The 19984-nt window shown below is 45.1% G+C and overlaps 1 protein-coding gene across 1 annotated transcript in view; it reads left to right on the top strand.

The window, feature by feature from the left end:
- The window catches only part of LOC144797629 (uncharacterized), a 43190-nt gene extending 23422 nt beyond the window's left edge, over positions 1–19768 (top strand). The window contains exon 2 of the mRNA XM_078668322.1: positions 16629–19768. Coding sequence (XP_078524448.1) covers positions 16632–19106 — 2475 coding nt within the window. The 5' untranslated portion in view covers positions 16629–16631 and the 3' untranslated portion in view covers positions 19107–19768. The remainder of the gene's footprint in view (positions 1–16628) is intronic.
- Positions 19769–19984: the final 216 nt, after the last annotated feature.

Below are 19984 nucleotides of genomic sequence, written 5' to 3' on the forward strand. Positions count from 1 at the left end.
CTTGTTTTACGTGGGCTACAGTTTAAGGGAAATGGATGAGAGTTCGAAGAGTAAATGGGATGAAAAAACGCCTAGTTTAAAATTAGGGCAAGTCCACCTCGGGGCATTTGGCCCTGGATCTCTAGACCAGGGAATGTGAGTGCCTTAAGATGGAGACAAATGATGAGGTAGTGCGTTGGGTTAATGTTCCGTTGCAGCCCCACATACATTAGGAATAGCATATCGAAGCCTTGATCTCCATGGGGCTCTTCATAGAGGCTTTTGTGCTGAAATCAATAACCAGCAGATGTCCTGACAAAGGAGAGTGGACGAGGTGCCCTGGTGAAATAATCACCAGATGGTTCTCCTGGCGTAAGGGGCTAGTGACTAAGGCGCAGGAGTAGAAAAAGGCCGCGCTCAATGCGGGGAGCACAAGCTGGACAGCCGTCCAACCGGGGTCGGAGAGGGCCCAGAGTTCCACTCAGTTCCCTTCCCAGGCTGAGACACTCTGAAACTGTCCATTTCAAATGGAAATGTTCAGAACAGAAAAGAACCTGTTGTTTCTACACCTCGTGTATAACAAAAAGCCTTTGCACAGTGGCACCCGAACAGAACTTGAGCTAGACGTGCTGGCAAATACAAAACAAGTGTACCCACTCTAGAGTGCCTATTGTAGCAGCACATTAGTGCCCTTCCCAACAGAGGTCACTTGTGCTTCCATTAGAGCCCCCATATATCACACTGCCTTTGTGGTTTTAAAATGGACCCGGAGAAAAGGCATTCATTGGCTTGAAAAACGGCCCAACCATTAGTGCATTAATTCATGTGTAAAGTGGCCCAGGATGGAGTGAAGTGGCTACTCGTGAGTAGGTACGTTTTTGAAAATATTGCAATCTTGTATTGTATGTGTAGTTTCAGTCGTTCATTTAAATACGTGTGTTCCTTAAAGGGAATTTTCACTATTTTGCACTTGATAATCTGTTGAAGTAAATTAGCTTGTAGGTTCTGCTGTCGCTTGCATTCAGTTGAAAGGTACGGATTTCACGAAGGGAGCAAATGGAGAGCTGAGTCAGTCTGGTGGGGTTCGAGCCCCAGACCTTCAAGAGACACTGATATTTCTGCGGCAGGCATTTTTTTAATCCACCTAATGTCTCGACCAGCATGCACATTCTAGGATGAAAGCCTTCAAAATGAACAGAGCCCAAAAGAAATAAATCGGTACTGGCCAACATCTGATGGAACAAGGTGCTGCGAAGCCACAACAGCAGCAAATCGTATATTTTGCCAACAAAGACGAACGATAAATAAAAACTGTGGGGTTATAAAAAGTATGAAATACGGAGTTTGATATTACATTTCTTTATCAGACACGCCCGGACCTGCGTCATAAATTGTCTTTTAATAAAATGCAAATTAGAAACGAATTGTGCAAAAACGATGACGCCAGAAACAGACCACCAGACCAATCGGCTCTGTATATTTTTCTAATTTATTGAAATGCAACCCCTCACCATCGCTAGCCATTTCCATTCTTAAGTACCACCCTACTTCATTATGTCTTTACCAAGACTTTTGAATTCATCTGCTGGTTTTTGGCGCTGTCGACGCAAAGATGATGGACGGAATGCAGAGCAAATCAAACATTCACCCCCTGTTGAGATCTGGGTTAAATCCATCATTTTTTTGCTCACCATGCCATTCCAGTTTAGACCCAGCCATATGTAAATAAGTCGTGAACCTGTGCCTCATGGAAACAGTCCAGCCCGAACTTCCAAGACACGTCCTCCCTGGACCGGAAATAAGCAGGTTGCGACCAGTTTCAGCTAGGCTAGCTTGAATCCAGAGGCACAGTGAGCCGGGGACCCACGCCTGGGCATACCCGGCGCACTTAGAGTGAGAAAGCAGTAGACACACAGATGTTGGCGGCTCAGATCTCTGTACTGGGGGTAAATGTTTGATATTGTTCTGCATTCTGTCTATCAATTGGTCTTTTTGCATTTGTCTTCTCCATGCTACTGGAGCCTGGCTGATGAGGGGGTTAAACCCTAAAACTGGTCCTAGGATGCTTGTTTCCTGTCCAGGGAAAACCTGGCTTGGCAGTTCGGGCTGGACTGCTTCCATGGGGATCATTGTCAAGACTGATTTGCATATGGCTGTTTAAACTAGAATGGCATTGGGAGCCAAAAATCGATCGATTTAGACCCAGATCTCTGTACTGGGGCGAATGTTTGACTTTGATCAGCATTCTCTCCATCAATTGTTCTTTTTGCCTTAGTTTTGGCGCTGTCATCACTACTCTGAGTTTCGTCCATTGTCTTCTCATGCTGTGAAAATGCAATTTTAATCCAAAAAGCCGCTCCTGTTGGGCCTCTCATCACTACTTTCCTCCCACCGCCCACCCTCCCGTTGTCTGTTTCCACAGCCACCATAAGAAAAAAACACTTTGATGTGGTCCCATTCATGCGTAATAGAGCCTTTTTTGTTAACTTTTAGCCATGCTTCTCAGCAGCCACGCAGCTCTGCAACATGGTTAAAGGACATTGGCAAAGCCAGTAGCTATCACATAGCATAGGTGAGCCCAATTGTCTTTTACAATGCTAGTGTTTTTTTTTTTCTTCTTGCAAATCGTGATGTTGTGCGGTGGAGCCTGTCTAGAGACCTAGGGTTCAAATTCTCAGCCACCCATGTTACCTTGAATGGCCTCTTCAACCCCTTCATAAGCAATACCATGACATGACCTTCACTAAGGTAATAATCACTAATTTGGTAGAAGCATTTCGGTGCTGAGTCCGCTGTGCTGTTCACCAGCTATCCCGTGCTGTCCATCGCTGAGCACCATTGACTGTTTGCTGAGAATGCAGATCCTAATGTTCATTCATTCATCCACCTCCTAGAGTACAGCTTGGGGGACCAACAATTTAAGTACAATGAAGCATGATTTGTGCCACAGTCAGCGCAGTCCATCACAAAGTAACATTAGATTGGTCGGTGTTTTTAGAAAGGGCTTCAACAGGAATGTGGGAGAACATCTAACAGATTCTGAGCAAAGAGGGATGTGAGCCCAGAAAATGAGTCTTTCCATGGTTAATACCTTTTGGGCATTTTGGATGCAACCTTCCCTATGCTTCTTATTTCGAGGAAACTCCCATTTGTAGGGGCAGGGGAGTTAATTAGCAATAGTGGATCAAATTATGTTGCAGGATTAGACAAACTATGTGTAAAAACACCTACAGTGTATGCTGCGTGCTCCACAATTGTAGGTGACTTATGCAGCAACATTTGTAGCGTTCTCATAGAGCTGACTTGATACTTCACGCACATTGGTAAAACAAGCATTGGAAATGCAATAGGTCTCGCAGCATTAGAGTTAGTGCTTTTAGAATTGTTTATGGGTTTTTTTTGTAAATCTTTAGCATTTTTGTTTCCTGTAGCCAATGCTAAAGAATTACAAATAAAAAAAGCCATAAACAAATCTAAAAGCTCTAACTCAAATGCTCCGAGACCTATTGCACTGTGTGAGGGTGAGGGGTTGAGGGTGAGTGAGGGTGAGGGTGAGTGAGGGTGAGGGTGAGTGAGGGTGAGGGTGAGTGAGGGTGAGGGTGAGTGAGGGTGAAGGTGGGTGAGGGTGAGTGAGGGTGAGAGTGAGGGTGAGTGAGGGTGAGTGAGGGGTTGAGGGAGAGTGAGGGTGAGTGAGGGGTTGAGGGAGAGTGAGGGAGAGTGAGGGAGAGTGAGGGAGAGTGAGGGAGAGTGAGGGAGAGTGAGGGAGAGTGAGGGAGAGTGAGGGTGAGTGAGGGTGAGTGAGGGTTGAGGGTGGGTGAGGGGTTGAGGGTGAGTGAGGGTGAGTGAGGGTGAGGGGTTGAGGGTGAGTGAGAGTGAGGGTGAGTGAGGGTGGGTGAGGGTGGGTGAGGGTAAGTGAGGGTGAGGGGTTGAGGGTGAGTGAGGGTGAGTGAGGGTGATGCTGAGGGGTTGAGGGTGAGTGAGGGTGAGTGAGGGTGATGCTGAGGGGTTGAGGGTGAGTGAGGGTGAGGGGTTGAGGGTGAGTGAGGGTGAGGGGTTGAGGGTGAGTGAGGGTGAGGGGTTGAGGGTGAGTGAGGGTGAGGGATTGAGGGTGAGTGAGGGTGAGGGAGGGAGGGTGAGGGGTTGAGGGTGGGTGAGTGAGGGTGAGTGAGGGTGAGTGAGGGTGAGTGAGGGTGAGTGAGGGTGAGTGAGGGTGAGTGAGGGTGAGGGTGATGTTGAGGGTGAGTGAGGGTGAGGGGTTGAGGGTGAGTGAGGGTGAGGGGTTGAGGGTGAGTGAGGGTGAGGGGTTGAGGGTGAGTGAGGGTGAGGGGTTGAGGGTGAGTGAGGGTGAGTGAGGGTGAGGGTGAGTGAGGGTGAGTGAGGGTGAGTGAGGGTGAGGGAGGGGGAGGGAGGGGGAGGGAGGGTGAGGGGTTGAGGGTGAGTGAGGGTGGGTGAGGGGTTGAGGGTGAGTGAGGGTGAGTGAGGGTGAGTGAGGGTGAGTGAGGGTGAGTGAGGGTGAGTGAGGGTGAGTGAGGGTGGGTGAGTGAGGGTGAGTGAGGGTGAGTGTGAGTGTGAGGGTGAGTGTGAGTGTGAGGGTGAGTGTGAGGGTGAGTGTGAGGGTGAGTGTGAGTGTGAGGGTGAGGGTGAGGGTGAGGGTGAGGGGTTGAAAGTGAGTGAGGGTGGAGGGTGAGGGGGTGAGGGTGAGGGTGAGGGGGTGAGGGGTTGAGGGTGAGTGAGGGTGAGGGGTTGAGGGTGAGTGAGGATGAGTGAGGGGTTGAGGGTGAGGGGTTGAGGGTGAGGGTGAGTGAGGGTGAGGGTGAGTGAGGATGGCTACGGTATGGGATGTCTCATATTAAAATTACGTGTGACCTGTGAAAACGTGAGTGAGATACCGGCATGCCATGTTCTCTTGTACAAGCGCAATCGGGTGTTCAACAATGCCATAGTGGGCCGGTTCATGGCTACGTGTTCTATCATAAAAATAGTGCAAATGCTCATGTTTAAAAACGTCAAAGCCAAAGGAAAGTGCGATTTAATTTTAAAATCAAATAAGTAGAAAAAAATATATATAATTAACAGCCATTAGGTTTAAAACAGAACCAATGCAAGGAAAGGTGTATTTTAAAAGGAGAATAATGATGTTAAAAATCGAACACAACACATAAGGAGGTCCAAGCCCAACGAGCGTGTAATACAAAATAGCAGGTAGCCAAGCAAAACTATCAAAAGTCTATTGTCATTTAAATGAACCCCGGCTGATGCTAGAAAATGGCCAGGTGGAGCAGCATGCTTACATAATGTACATTTTGGTCCGGCATATATACATTTCCTGCTAAAACACATCAATGCAGAGAGATTATGAGACAGCAATTAGCCTCAGCAGCAGAACGAATGTAATATGCAGGTAGCTGAATCTTTTCCTCCAAGGAGGCGCAGAAAGGCATTGAAAGGAAGCTAGCATCCATGCCCACAAATACAAGAATCTCCTCACAAAACACTGCTTCCTTTTGCTAGGTTTAAAAACAAGGTTGTACTTACTAAAATATGCAGTGTACAACATGGAGCAGCAGCGTTCCTGGTCACACTTTGACCCAGCAAAGCCATCAGTAAATGCAACACTGCAATGGTTTAACCAGAAGGAAACACTATTTCTGGTCGGCCCACAATGAATATATTCATAAACATTCCTACGTTGTCTTCCTTGCAGAACGCCTGCCCGCCTGTTGGCTACAGCTTCGGGAATCCCACCAATCGTCTCTTCTGGGATAACCTCAAGGTGAATGACATCAAGTGGAACTTCGAGAAGTTTCTGGTTGACCCGGATGGGAAGCCCGTCAGACGCTGGCACCCGTGTCCGTGGTGAAGCGAGACATCATTGAGTACCTGCGGGCGGCGCGCAGTCCGCAGAAAAAGATTTACAATCAAGCCGAGCAGAAGTAGAGACCCCGCGTGCAAGAGGAGGGAGGGGGCGAATGAGAGAGAATGTATGTGAGGTTAAACTAGGGGCACTGATTTTGTGGGTGGACCTTCAGAGATCTCTTGTTTTTAAATATGGGCCTCTGTGCCATCCAAGTGTTTGCCGTAAACATTTCACACATTTCCCAACTTCCCAAAATACAGAGAGATGGCAACATAAAAACAAAATCGGCCTAAAGTACACCCTCGCAATCTCTGCTTCTCTGCCACCTAATATGCCATGTGCGTGTGCCTGTGTGAAAGGCATTGTTAATGGAAGAGTAGGAGTTTGTTCATAAGCTAAAGTAAAAGCAGGTTTTTGCTTTTATGACTGTGTTATAAAGTATTTCAATGTGTTACAATGAGATGTTTCTTCAGGCATAATTTGAGTTAGTCTTTTAAAGGAAAGTGTTTATAAAGAAATGTCAATGTGTAAAGGACAGGCTGTAGGGGTGGCAAGTGAAACTGACCCAGGAGGGGGGAGGAGGGAGGAGAAATGCGTCTCGGCCGGAGCAGGGGGCGGAGCAGGGAGAGCGGGCTTTGGAATGTAATTGACACGGCCGGCCGGTCGTGAAACTGAAAGCATGGCCGGCCGGCCGTGAAAGCCTTTGATGCGGCAGGGGGAAATGCGAGACGGCGGGGAGGGGGCGGAGCGGGTAAACAAAGACTGACGTGCACGCGCTTTTAAGCTCCATGCGCATTGAGCTTAAAAGTCACGGGCACTGCAAGGAATCGCCACGATTCCTTGCAGTGTGGATAAAGAGCGGATAAGTCCCAATACTCTCGCCTTGCTCGATGCGCATGCGCATCGACAGGCGAGACCTAAAAAAGAATATCCTAGCTCATAGAAACTCGCATTGATTTTTTTTTTGATATATACACCTACACGTTCAACGGACCCTATTTAAATTTCATTCCCCCAACAATTTAAAATGTTATCTAGCATGAAATTAGGAGAACACCAGTTTATTAACACATCCCTTTCTACTCCTCAGAGTAAAATAGATTGCGTTCTAGATTTATCAAGGAAGTTGATGCCCAAAGGGCCTCCAGTGCTGATCAGAGGATAAAAAAAAACAGAAGAGAATGGAGCCATGAAATAAAAAATCTGGGTACTTTGTAAACCTGGGTTGGCTTTAGATGATCTGAGATATTATTTTATGGCACATGTGTCCTATTTTGATTGTAGAAAGATGGGGCCATGGTGGAGTACCACATTGTGCCAAATAGATACGCACTAATTCCTACCCTGTTTGTCACTGAGACCAGTGAATATTTTTTTGATGTACAGGGATACTAATTCACTGCGCTTAAGACGTAGAATAATTCTTGCTGTGGAATTTTGCATCACGTTCAATTTTCTGATTAAATATCCAGGAAAATCTAAATATGAAGAATTACCTTCGTCTAAATGGAAAGTGATGCCCCTACGCGCTATAGTTTTCCTACTGTCCTTTGGCAGGATTCGTAACATGTTTTTTTTTTTTTTTTTGAATTATCAACACCATGATGCAGGACAAAGTTAATTTATTGATGTGAGATTTCAACATCAGTTTGTTGTCAGAGATGAAGCCTAGGTTCTGAGCTCCGGTGACAAGGACAGGAGGGTCCCTGAAGGAAACCAATAGGCAGTCATAGATGTTAAAAAACAAGAATTGGCATAGCCAATAGGTCTCGCCTTTTGGACCTTGTAAGTATTTAGTTATGCAGTAGGTCCCAAAGGCGAGACCTATTGGCTATGCCAATGCTTGTTTTTTTTCTAACGCTAGTTGCTCCTCCAGTTGCTGACTTCCAGCCCGCCCTTTCCTGGAACTTGTGATTCGAAGCGCTCGGCACCTCTGCCTGTTTAAAGATGCTCTGCATTTCAAAGGGGTGGTTTGCCTTCTAAGTGTGAGCGGTGTAAAGATCACAGTCCGGCAGGAGTATAAACCGCCATCCTGCCCCCAGCTGCGGCAAAATCCCGGATTACACAATCCCAGCTCAGGGCCCCCTTTGAACTGCTGCGTCAAAGGGCTTAACCCTACACTGGGGAAGTATCGAGGTCATCGCGGGGTGAGGAGTGCCGGGCCGGCAGTGCGCAGTAACTCGTACATGGGTGGGAGGGGGCCATCCAGTAGGAACGGATCTGCTGTTGTTTTACTGGCATATTGACTTCCCACCCCCCAGCATTGGTGTAATGCACCCATGGGGTGTGGGTGGGTGGGGGGGGGGGGGGTGATCTGAGGGTGTTTATACACAACATTTATTTGTATTTGAGGCTTTGTATTGCGCAGTCCAGGCAAGCTATTTCAAAGCGCTATCTTCTGTGACTGGCATAAAGGTAAAATGGGGTTGGAATGCAAAACTAAGAGCACTGATTAAGTGATTGCGCGAGGGGGGGGGGGGGGGGGGAAATTCTCTATCCGTTTTAGCGAGTTAGGAAGCCAGGACTTGTACCTGAACTGCATTCTATTTTACCAATTTTACTCTTAGCCACATACCCTTCTGTCTGGTTAAGTAGGCGGATATTTCATATAGAGCATTGATCAACTTAATGGTGTCTGGTATCTCATTAAATGGTATAAATAGTTTTCAAAAAATGTCCGTGTCCAAGGCAACAAGCGAGTGCTCCTTGTGCAAGTGGGGGGGGGGGGGGGGGAGTGCGGCCGAATGGGGGCGGGGTGGGGGGGGGCGAGCGCGGCCGAGACCAGGCAGCGTTTTCCTTGCGGGAGTGAGTGCTAACCTATGACGCCGCTTGCTCCTGCAATGGAATCGCCTAACGTGCACCCGTTGCATTGAAAGCAATACAACGCGTGCACGTTCTTGCCTGCAAAGCTGAATAAATTTCAAGAGGTCTTTGTTATGCAGCGCGTGCGCGCTTCGTAGGCGAGACCTAAAAAGTGGGGCAAATCGAGGAACCCTGGGGTACCCTGCACATCGCCTTTTTGGCAGCAGACTCCGTGAGACTGCTTTGGTTCTATCTCGAAAGAATCATTTAACCATCCAGGATGCTACCTTTACCCCATACCAAGCACTGGTTTTCTTGCAATTTTCAACACAAAAATCAATATATGATGGTTCGTGGGAACCTAGCCAAGGAGAAAATTGTAGGTTTCCCAAATATTGGGTGCACCTTGTCAGAAAAGAAAAATTATTTTCTTGAGTCCCCTCATTCACCAAAGGTTGCCCTTAGGTGACATGCTTCATCATTGGGGCCATCCCAAGCATCTACTGCTTGAGGCGTGCTGCGACTTGCGAAGGATACGTAGGAGCACTGGTTTTGTGAAACTATGTGTAGTGTGTGGTGCTTAGTGCTAATTAAAAATACCTAGCTAGTAAGCTACATTTTTTTTATTCCTGCTTCTAGTTGGTATAGTAAAAAGGGGGTAGATAAAGGAATTATAACTATTATGTGGTCATAGTCCCTAATATCCTGTTGACATGTTTCAAGGTGTCCTCTACACCTTCTTCAGGAAAACATGAGGGCCAGCCCCATGTATGCCACTCCTGTGATTAAACCTAGATTAAGGTAGAAAGAAGTAAACACACCTAATGTGTGTGCCTATCAAATATACATACGGTTAACGCTGTACCCACAGTATTTTTTAGTTAGCAATATTATGCCCCATGGTCCATCTGGGTGGAGGGGCCTGTAGACTTCTTCTCGGCAGTCCTCCGTCTATTCAACCTGTTGACTCCCAGGCTCAACCGCATCTAGGTTCCCATGATCCATCATATATGGATTTTTATGTTGTACTTTACAGTTCAGGAGGCTGAACCTAGCTGTATCCCCCTTCTCCCTCCTTTTAATAACAAATTCTTGCAATTTTCGCCATATTTGCGTAGCTGACTTCTCACTCGCTCAACCAATTGCAAAAGCCTTAGCATTCTTCATTTCTATGTGTCTCTTGAGAATAAGAGTACCTCTTGTATGTGGGTTTAATGCAGATGATGGAAACGGACCAACACTCTAAGCATGTGAAGTCCATTCTGATACTATGTTGACTTCACACGTTCCAAGTCTGACAACTGTAGGGTAGCGTTTTCATTGAGAGAATTGTGGAAAAGCATGAAAGCAGGACTTTTTTTTTTTTTGTTCACTGCAAATTCATTTAAATATGAGAGGTAATTTTTGTAGGCATAGTGGTGACATTTGCAGGGCTTTTTCATGGTAAGAAAACATATTGGAATCCTTGCAAACCACATTGTTCTTGATTTTTTTTAAATTTTTTTTCCCCTGGATCACTAGTTTTCAGAAAAGCCAACGGTTGCTAGGGTTCCATGAGTGTCGAGACTTCGGAGTCTCAATACTGCAACCATCACCCATGGACAGTAAGAGGAATATGTTTTTAGGCACAGTTTTAGGTATTGCAGTCTATGCCAACACATTGACTGCATAAGATGACTGTTGAATTGGTGTTTTAGTATTCTTCGGTCAAATAATTATTTCACTTCACTTTTATAGCTTTAAGTGATTTCAACTAAACATTGTGTATAGAATAATTTGTACAGTGTAAAAAAAGTTATTAAAAAGCAAATTCAATATGATAAGATATATTTGAAGGAGCTGGAATTGGGCATAGAACAAGGCAAGTAATTCCAGAGAATACTACCAAAAGGGGATGATGTTTGACATCAATGTTAAAGGAGATGGAGCAGTGCGAGAAGTAGAAACATAAAATGGTATTATGAATACCATTTTATTTTTCTGCTTCTTGCACTGCGAGAAAGTAAAAGGGTTTATTTGGGTACGGTTGAGTGGCAGTCCTGCTCCAGGCTGGGGAGGAGTGGCTTGCCCACTGTTGTGGGCGCGGACTGTTTGGTCGGACCCAGGACCGACCAAACCAGTCATACGCATTCTCCCGTTTTCTCCATGTAGGCTGCATGGCCGCCATTGCGGGGGGGGGGGAGAGGGAGGCTGCCGAGGTAGTGCGCACGACGTCCGCTGAACGTGCGCCGCAGTGAAGGGGTTAATGCTACCCTTACCCGAACAGTAGAAAACTCTTGCTACCCCTTAATGCTACCCTTCTCTCAATCCCAAAAAGCCCAAACTAACCATTAACTCTGTCAATCCCTGAAACTTCCAACCCCTCTCTGCCCATTGAGGCTAGGGGAATAACAATGGAAATTGGAGAGGGACATGGCACTTCAGAAGGAGGACTGAGACGCGAGCAGTCAAGGACATGCTGGGAGACGAAGATCAGGATGAGAGTACTTGTGACATGGAAGGTGATGAGAGATCTGTTTTGTGTAGGCTACATAACTGTAAGCAGCAGGCATGGGAGCCATCTGAGATTTCAATAGAGCGAAAAATAAGGTCTAAAGATGACAACATGGGTGAAGTGAAGGGAAGAAATTGATTCCTGTTTTGGAAGTGACCGGATGAAGTCTTGTACAACTTAACCTGAGGAATGAGGTAACTGTTATTTTATATGCGGTTTTTCCGTAGGACTTGCATCTCAGGTGAAGGGAGTAAGTGGAGTCTTGGGTCATTGTGGCACACATACATTCTCTTAACCAGTTGGCAGTTGCATGGCATGGGCTGAGTTGAAGTGTTCTGGGCAGACCACAGTAAGTTATCAATAGTTCTGCCTGAACACAATGTGCATATGGAGGGATCATGGGATGCCGCCATGCACTACTGTATGAACCATGCAAGCGTTCAAGAGTGTATCATCTTATACCAAGAGCTTGATCAATGAGTTAAAAAGCAGGGGTGATGTAGTCTGTGCGTTTCATGTCAAAGGTGATGCAGGCTGTGCGGTTATGGACCCTTCAGGGTTTTCTCATGGCCTTTGCGCAAAGCTCTGAATAGGTTTTGCAGCACATCTGGCAGATCATCACCAGAACAAAAACCAGGGTAGTCTTGTAGCACACATAAAGGAGAATGACAGTTCAAGTTTGCAGCACCGATTTTTTTTTTTTTTTGTTTTTTTTTTTTTTGTTTTTTGGTAGAACAGATTTCTTCGTTCCTAGCCGATTTTGGAGATTTAGTGCGCATTTTGGACATGTTAAAAGTTTTTTAGTGACGGTGTATTGTTGCTTAAATATCAATTTGATATTCAAGCGACAATACACCATCATAAAAAACCTTTTAATTCAATGAGAAACTGTGCACCAGTATTGAAAAGGAAGGAGGACTGACTGTAGATGGTATGCAACCATTTTGATATTTTCCCAACACGAAGAAAGTCATATGATGAAATCAACCTCTTCCAGAACTGACATATATTTGGGAAATTCCAGACGGTGCAGAAGAAGTCGCAACCCTCAGCTTCACTTCTGGGATAGCCGGATGATCACGGCCTCCCCATTTGTACTAAACGATTCGGGTATAATATTTGAACTGACTCAATCGGAGGCGGTCTGAGATTGTGAGTTGGTGAGGGGCCATCTTGTCCTCTACACATCCCTACATCTTCCTCCCACGGAGTTCAACTCCTATTCATTCTTGAGGTTGTTTTGGGTATGATTGTTGTACATATGGGAGCTAGAATCACTTAAGCGTGAAGATGTGCCAGTGGATTCAAACCAGTGACGAAAATCCTCACTAAGGAGCAAACCTTGAGGTCTATATAGTCCAAAAATGAACACGAAGAAAAACTATCTTGGAGAATTCGAAAAATTAGTTGTCAAAATTGACAAAATATCAAAGAAGTCTAAAAACCATCGTCCAGGATCAATGTCATACTAAAGAAAATTAAATTGACAGTCATGGGTCTTAAGTAGCAATTTCCTTGAGGTGCTATTGTCCAGTTCACATACAGACCTTTAGTACTATTTAACAGTCCTCTTTAGGTCAGTTGTGATAAAAGTAGTGGAAAGTTCGAGTAACATCAGGGGGCTCACCAACCCTTGACTCTTGGAAATTATGAATACTTTATGTCCAATAAGGAGAGGCAGTGGCTTGCATTGAGGCTGAAAATTGTGCTGAGGACCCCTTCTGTATCCGTGTGTGAAGAGCAGTGATGCATGTGACTAGAAATATACATGTCTGGTAATATCAGAAACCATGGTTTGCACCATACGACATAAAATAAAGGAAAATGGCCTTTAAGTGAATACAATATGTGTGACTTAATTCCGATAAGCCGAGACTATGAAGCTGTGATGGATGGTAATATGTTTAACAAATCCAGATTGATGTTCATTTACCTTTCACATACTATAGCTTCTGTGCCAGTCTCCAACTCACTCATGCCGGAGAGTGCGTCAGAGATCATTTTTACTCATCCAGCCTTGGCAGATGCCTGCACAATATGAGTGCAGGATTAAGAGGAACTCTGGGTGTAATTCAGTGGGCTATCAAAGCATATGAAACCCTAGAGCAGAAAGAGCCCTGTTGGGGGCCGTGGCGCAACTGGTGTAGCCTGAGGCAGGAAGTCTATAAGGGCTATTAGAAAAATCTGTCCCGAGTGGGTGGAATGTTCTAAATTAAACCAGAAAAAAACTAAGCAAGCAATGGAATGTTCGAGGAGAAGTCCGAAACCAACCTTTGTTTCGTTCCTTCGGTTAGTAAGCTGCTCAGTTGTCTTCTTTGAAGCTTGCATGATTCCGGTGTTCTTATCAGTATTGAATTTTCCAATCTGTTTATATAATTGAAACCTACATCAAACTATTTCACCTCGTGAGACCTTTAAATATGCTTAACAATTGTAAAGTAGTGGAGAGGGTTAATTAGAGCAAACACGAGGCGTGTTGTATTAAAATACAATTGAAAAGTGTTCGCCTTGACTGTTACGTGCAACCATTTGTCAAACTGTGACATGAAACGTGAACTTCTATAATCTTGGATAGTGCCAGTGCAGCACTAGTCTCCGGCTTCCCATTCCACATTATGAACTTGGCATGTGCGAGAAGATACTTGTCTATTAACCCGTTTATCTCCCAACCCTTTCAACATCTAGAAACAATTGTACTAAGAACCGGTTCATAATCCATGACATTGTCTCCGTTTTTAGGCAAATCATCGGTTGTCATATTGTTGCTGCTGCCCTGCCTCAGGAGAGGCGTAAGCAGAAAGGTATACATTATGCCCTTTATATTTACTCTTTTAATTTCCCGTTCCTTCAGCCAAGGGCGACCTTACCCTCCTGTTTTTTTATGGTTTCCATTTGTAGGACTGGTCAGATAGCAGCCCTATGTATTCAGGTTTTTTGTTGAGGGTTGGGAAGTGTGCTTTTACTTTCAAAGGTTTCGGAGTCTCCTGTTCCTCAATCACTTTTAGATGCTGACTCTGTAGCCACAGGGGGGCAGTATTACAGTAAGTTCCCCGGGGGCGCAACGGGTGTTTGCGCCCACTGTGCGCGCCCCGTGGCACTTTGGTATTATAGAAGGGGACGCAGACGCTTGTGCGTCCCCTTTTATAATACCGATCGCAGCTACCTTCAGAGGGTGTTCCTTCATTTGCATAGGGGCGTGCCCTATGCAAATGAGGGAATTCCTTTGAATCTGTGCTGCGCCATATTACAGACGTGGGCGCAGAGGCAAAGAAGCCCTCAGGAGACGGTGCGCCATTTAAAAGGTGGTGCACTGTCAGTGCCCCTCTTTACAGCAGCCCTCTGCAAGGGTAAGAGGGGGTCCCCATGGACCCCCAGACATCCCCTTCCATGCAGGTGCAGTCACTGACTGCACCCTCCTGCAAGAGGAGCTCTATTCCCCTGTAATAGTGCAGGCGGTTGCCGCTTGCACTGTGAAAACATGGAGCAGCTGCTCCGTGTTTTCAAATGAATACACCGCCCTGGGGGCAGCGCATATATTCATAATAGGGCACAATGTGTTTGCTCCCGAGGTGCGCCAGGCGCAAACCATCACAATGCATAATACGGCCCAGGGAGGCTAGAATATCAACTGTTACTCGCTTCCTTCAACCTACCTACATATGTAATTTGGGTGTTTTTATCTTTTTTTTCCCCATCATTTTCTGTCTTGTATTTTAATGACACATTGTATTGTCGGCGGTGATACCAAGTCCGCTCTTTTTAAGAGCGAGGAACCTGCCACTTTTACTGGTGCTACTAATATAGTTTAGCTGCACTTCCAGTCTATCCCCGTTGGAGGGCACTGCAATCCCACAGTTGTCTATTTGTGTTCCGTGACCGCTGCAATTCCCACTTGCAGCACAGCAAATCGAGCACACTCTTTGCCATGTGTCTTTAAGGTCTTTCCACAATTTGTGGGTCCTTCTTTTCTGTAGTAGACCCTCCGATATTGACCACCTTGCCTCACCCCTGTCCGCCAGACTTATGACAGCAGGGGGGGGGGGCTCAAATACACTGTTATCAAGCCACCGCACAGAATTTACAAATCTACAAATCTCTGACAGCAGTGTAGCAAAGGTGCCGGGTGCCTAATGCAATTAAGGGAAATGATCCCTTACCAGGCTATGTAGTAAGGGAACCCATAATAGGGTTGACTTGAGGCTGAAAATTGTGCTTAAAATAAGTGCAAGGGTTCTGACGAGGATGCACCACCAACTTTCCTGTCATTGCTGCCAAAACAACCACTAACCATCTATCTCGCCTGCAAGTGCGACTGTTCAGATTATTCCAGGTCCCCAAAGGACGGGCATTAGTAATTATTAATGTATATTGTATTAATAAACAACCGTTGTTCTGCTTATCTCTAAATTAGATGAGCAGCGCCACCATGTGGCATACTGTTACAAGTGCAGTGCCGAGCCAAGAAAACCAGTTTTGTGCTGGTGCTGTGCACTTTTAATTGTGCCAGCCGAACTTTTTGGGCTAGGAGATGGACACCAACCGTCTTTCCCGCGCTCTCCTTGCTTGCTCATGTGTCACATCAGGAGCCATAGCATGAAAGCAGCTTTGTGTCAAAGGGTTTAGTTTTGCTATTAAGTTATAGCTGGTTAAAGGGGTCTGCTGTTACTAAAACTGTAAACGGCAACTTCCCAGAACTTGATGTTGGCAATATCATGTTTTCGTTGGAGCCATCTGAGTCGGGTCTATGGTGGTTTAGTTCTTGCACCAACCATGGTTTTAGGTCATCCCAATCTGGGAAAACATTAGCAGGCTTCATGTAAATCACACTTACGTTTCAGCTGGTTTCCCCTATGGGCAATAGCTATCAATGATGTAGCAGGTGCAGTGGCACCAGGGCACAAGATCTGAGGAGCTGACTACACCTTAATTTTTGTTGTAATTTAAAATCCATTCAGATGTCAAAGGCCCCTTTTCATTGTGTGCTTTAAAAGTCCCATAACACCCTTACTACTGAGCTGGCTTCTACCTTCAGTTTTAGTCTGACCTACTGGTTGATTGAGAACTCCACTCTAGTCTACTGAGTTACTGAAACGACCTGACCTGACGCATCTAATTATCAGTCACAATGGTCAGCCACTTTTCTCCCCATTAAGGTGAAGAATGGCAAAAAAAATATTGGCTATCTCATCCTGACATATGACCATCAATGAAAATACAATCTAGAGGAGTGCAATCGTATTGTGGGCTTCCAGTTGATGACCTTATGAGTCCTATCGACGTCCAAACAATATTTTATTTTGCCTTTTTTTTTTCACCTAGCACTAGCACAGATGGCAGATAATGCACAGTAGGTGAATCTAGAATAGTCTTGCGCCACAAAACTGTTTAGAGGTAACTTTGACATTTAAGTGCAGACTATCAGCACAATCTGTTTTGATATGAAAAAAAGACATTTTGAAAATCAAAAAGGCTAACTGGTTTCTTTTTATTTCACAGAAAATGGGAGGAAAACTAAGTAAGAAGAAAAAGGGGTGCTATGGGGATCATACAGACGAAGCGGCTGACGAACCTTCTGAAACTCCGGTTGACCAAAAAGAAGATGAAACGAATGTAAAGCAAGAACTAAATAGTGACCACACTTTGAAAGGGGAGCAGCCAGCCAGCAATGGATTACAGAGTGAAGAAAAATCTAAAAATGAGTTGCAAGTAGGGGAAACGGTTAACCATGTAAAAGAAGAATCAGAAGTCAGCAACGATCAAACAAAAGAAGGTCAAATATCCCCAAACAGTGAAGATCTCAAACTAGCGCAAGCGAAGAGTGCAACAAGTGAAATTAAAGTAAATTGTGAGGGAACACACTCTGAGCCTGGCTCCGCTGTCTCAGCAGAATCTAAACCTGAAGAAACAAAATCTGCAATTGTAGAAAAAAAAGATTCTGAGATCTGTCCAAATAATACATCAGAAAATAAGGCCAAAGAGACTCCTACAACTATTCAAAGTACAGGTGGGGCTAATGAAAACCCTACCGAATGTACAGCAGACCGTGACAAAAATGTAAATGGTGCAGATGAACCAGTGAGTTCCATTTCCACAGAAAATACCTGCAGTGCACAATCTGTAGAAGAAAAAGACTCTATTTGCTTAAACACTGTGAAACCCTCAGTGAATAGTGCATGTTCTAAACCCCCTACAGATGTTGGTTGCCAAGATACCCCTCCCAGTGCCTTGCAAGAATCGCCAAACACGAAAAATAATTCTGAAGGTCGCAGTATTGATGGTGGACTGTTGAAAAGCAGTGATGAGGTGCTTCAGGTCAGCTGTGGGGACACGTTATCCAAACAGAGCTTGGTTGATAGCAGTACAATTGAATCCGTGAAAACTGCTATAAGTAATTCTGATAATTTAATAAAGTCAACTGAATCACACAAGGATGAAAGTAACAACTGCGAGTTGCTGAACACGGCACAAGAAACTAAATCTGAATGTTTAAACACAGAAAATAGGTGTGGTGTGAAACAGGACAGTTGTACTGCTCAAGGCGAAGATATTGGTGTAATTGCAAGAGAAGGTGAATGCTCCGCTCAAAAACATCAGGATGCCCCAGAAGATCAAACATCCACTTTGTCTGAAACTAAGTCAGACCATGACTCTGGCCCAAAACTGGAAGACTCCGTTAGCTTGGAGGGCAGCATAGCTCCACCCAAAGTGGAAACCCAAGCCGAGACTAAAATTGTGGATGAAGCTACAGAAGTAACTGTCATTGGTGCAGAAAATATAACAGCCCAGGCTGAGGTGACCTCCACAGCTATGCAGAAGGCTTCTTTGGACCCAGTAGAAGTGGAACCAATAGCAGAGGTGCAGATCCCTGTGACCCTTGTGCAATCAACTAGTGAGGTAGAACCCCCTCTCGCCCAAATGGAGGTGGAATCAACATCTAAGATTGAGACCTGTGTGACTCCAGTGGCAGAGGAATCTTCAACTGAACCAGAGGCATCAGGGGCTCTAGTGGAGGAGTCCTCCTTAGTGGATTCACCCTCTCCGAAAACACCAGCTGCAGATATTTCCTCATCTGAGATGGAGCCTTGCATAGCCCCAGAAAAAGCAACATCTGAAGTGGAGCTGGAAGGCACTGTAGCAACGTTGGCTTCCTCCTCGGAAAGTAAGGTGGCCACAATGGAGGAGGCATCCCTAGGAAAAATAATAGTGGATGAAGTGGAGGTGTCTTCCGCTGCTGAAATGGAGGTATCCTCAGATAAGTTGGCGGATTGCACGGCTCAGAAAGATCCGGTAGCACCAGCTGAAGCAGAAGAGGGCTCAGCCCAGAAAGAGGCAGCATCCCCAGAAGAACAGGGAGCGGGTGCAGACCCAGAACAAGCAACATCCCTCTGCAAAGTAGAAGATAGTGTGGCTCAAATGCACATAACCTCACAGGCTGAAATGGAGGACAGCGTTGTAAATGGAGAGGGGACCTCTGCACCAGAGATTGTGACATCAGAACATATATCCTCTACGATGAATGCATCGCCAGTGGAGCTGGACTGCCCAGCAGCACCTGAGGTTTCTATAATGCCTATTGAGCAGGAAGAGCATGCGACTACTGAGGACACACCTGACATTGCCAAGGTAGAAGCAGATGCCACACCAGTGGACTTGGCTTCATCTAACTCCGATCCATGCAAAGACCTGGCAGAGCTGATAACCATGAAGGATTCAGACACTTGCAATGCACAAGAAAACCAAGGAGAAGGGGCACCATCGGGAGAGGGGCAAGAGGCAACCGAGGAAAAATACCAAGAAGAGCCTGATTCTAAACTGAATCCTGAAGCTGTTCAGGAAATGGAAATTAAATTGGCGAACATAAAAGAAAATGAGGTACAAAACGCAGCTGATTTGAAAATTGAAGGTTCCTCAGAATGTGTGATCAGTGCTGAAGTGCCACAAAATTCCGAAGTGGTACTTAATGGTGATTCTTAAAATAGGTGGGACCCTGATAAAACAACATTGCGCTACCGGAGATACCACGTGAAAGAAAATATTTTAAATTCACAGTGACAGCTTCAACATTTTTTGCTAATGGTGCCCTGAAAATAATGATCAATTGAGAGGATAACCCCAATAAAGGCAATGAAGCTGGAAAAACAAAGGAACGTGGAATGGACACACGAGCAACAGAACAGTTGGTGACCGCAATTAGAGTGAAATAAACGATCCAACTACTAAAGTAAAAGAAATTGAGGGACTACTTTCAACATCTTAAAAAAAAAAAAAAGTAAAAAAAAAAATCTCACGTAAAAAGATCACGTTATGCTGGCAGAAAAACAAAACCTGAGAGAATGAACCATACACATCTTAATTCTGAAGCAACACAACTGTTTTACAATTTCCTTTTACGTGACATAAGATTGTTTTTTGTACCAATTCATTTTTCATTTTTTGATATTAAGAGGCAACCAAAACGGTGGGAACAGTCGTAAGAAGAGTAGATTTTCATACATTGATATACTGGAGGCTGTAAACCTAGCGATTTCAAGTACCTTACATTATTACATGTGTTTCAACTATCAACACATTTAGAATGACCGGCAGTTAATTATGAATATGACATGCTTGCATAAATAAACATTGATTCAGCTTTATTATGCACTTTTCTGTTTCCCCCCCCCCCCCCAATGAATCTTCAATATCTTAGAAAAGGACTAGAATGATACTTAGGAGTATTAGTTCCTGTGTATGTGCTTAAAGGTAGGTGGGCACAGATGCGTGCCCATTAGCATGATTGAATCTAGATGAAAGCGACAGAGGAAGTCAATAAGACAACAGAACTTGGGGGCAGGCTGTGGGCAGACCCTTGC

Source organism: Lissotriton helveticus, chromosome 12 (genome assembly GCF_964261635.1).
Source record: "Lissotriton helveticus chromosome 12, aLisHel1.1, whole genome shotgun sequence".
Taxonomy (NCBI): domain Eukaryota; kingdom Metazoa; phylum Chordata; class Amphibia; order Caudata; family Salamandridae; genus Lissotriton; species Lissotriton helveticus.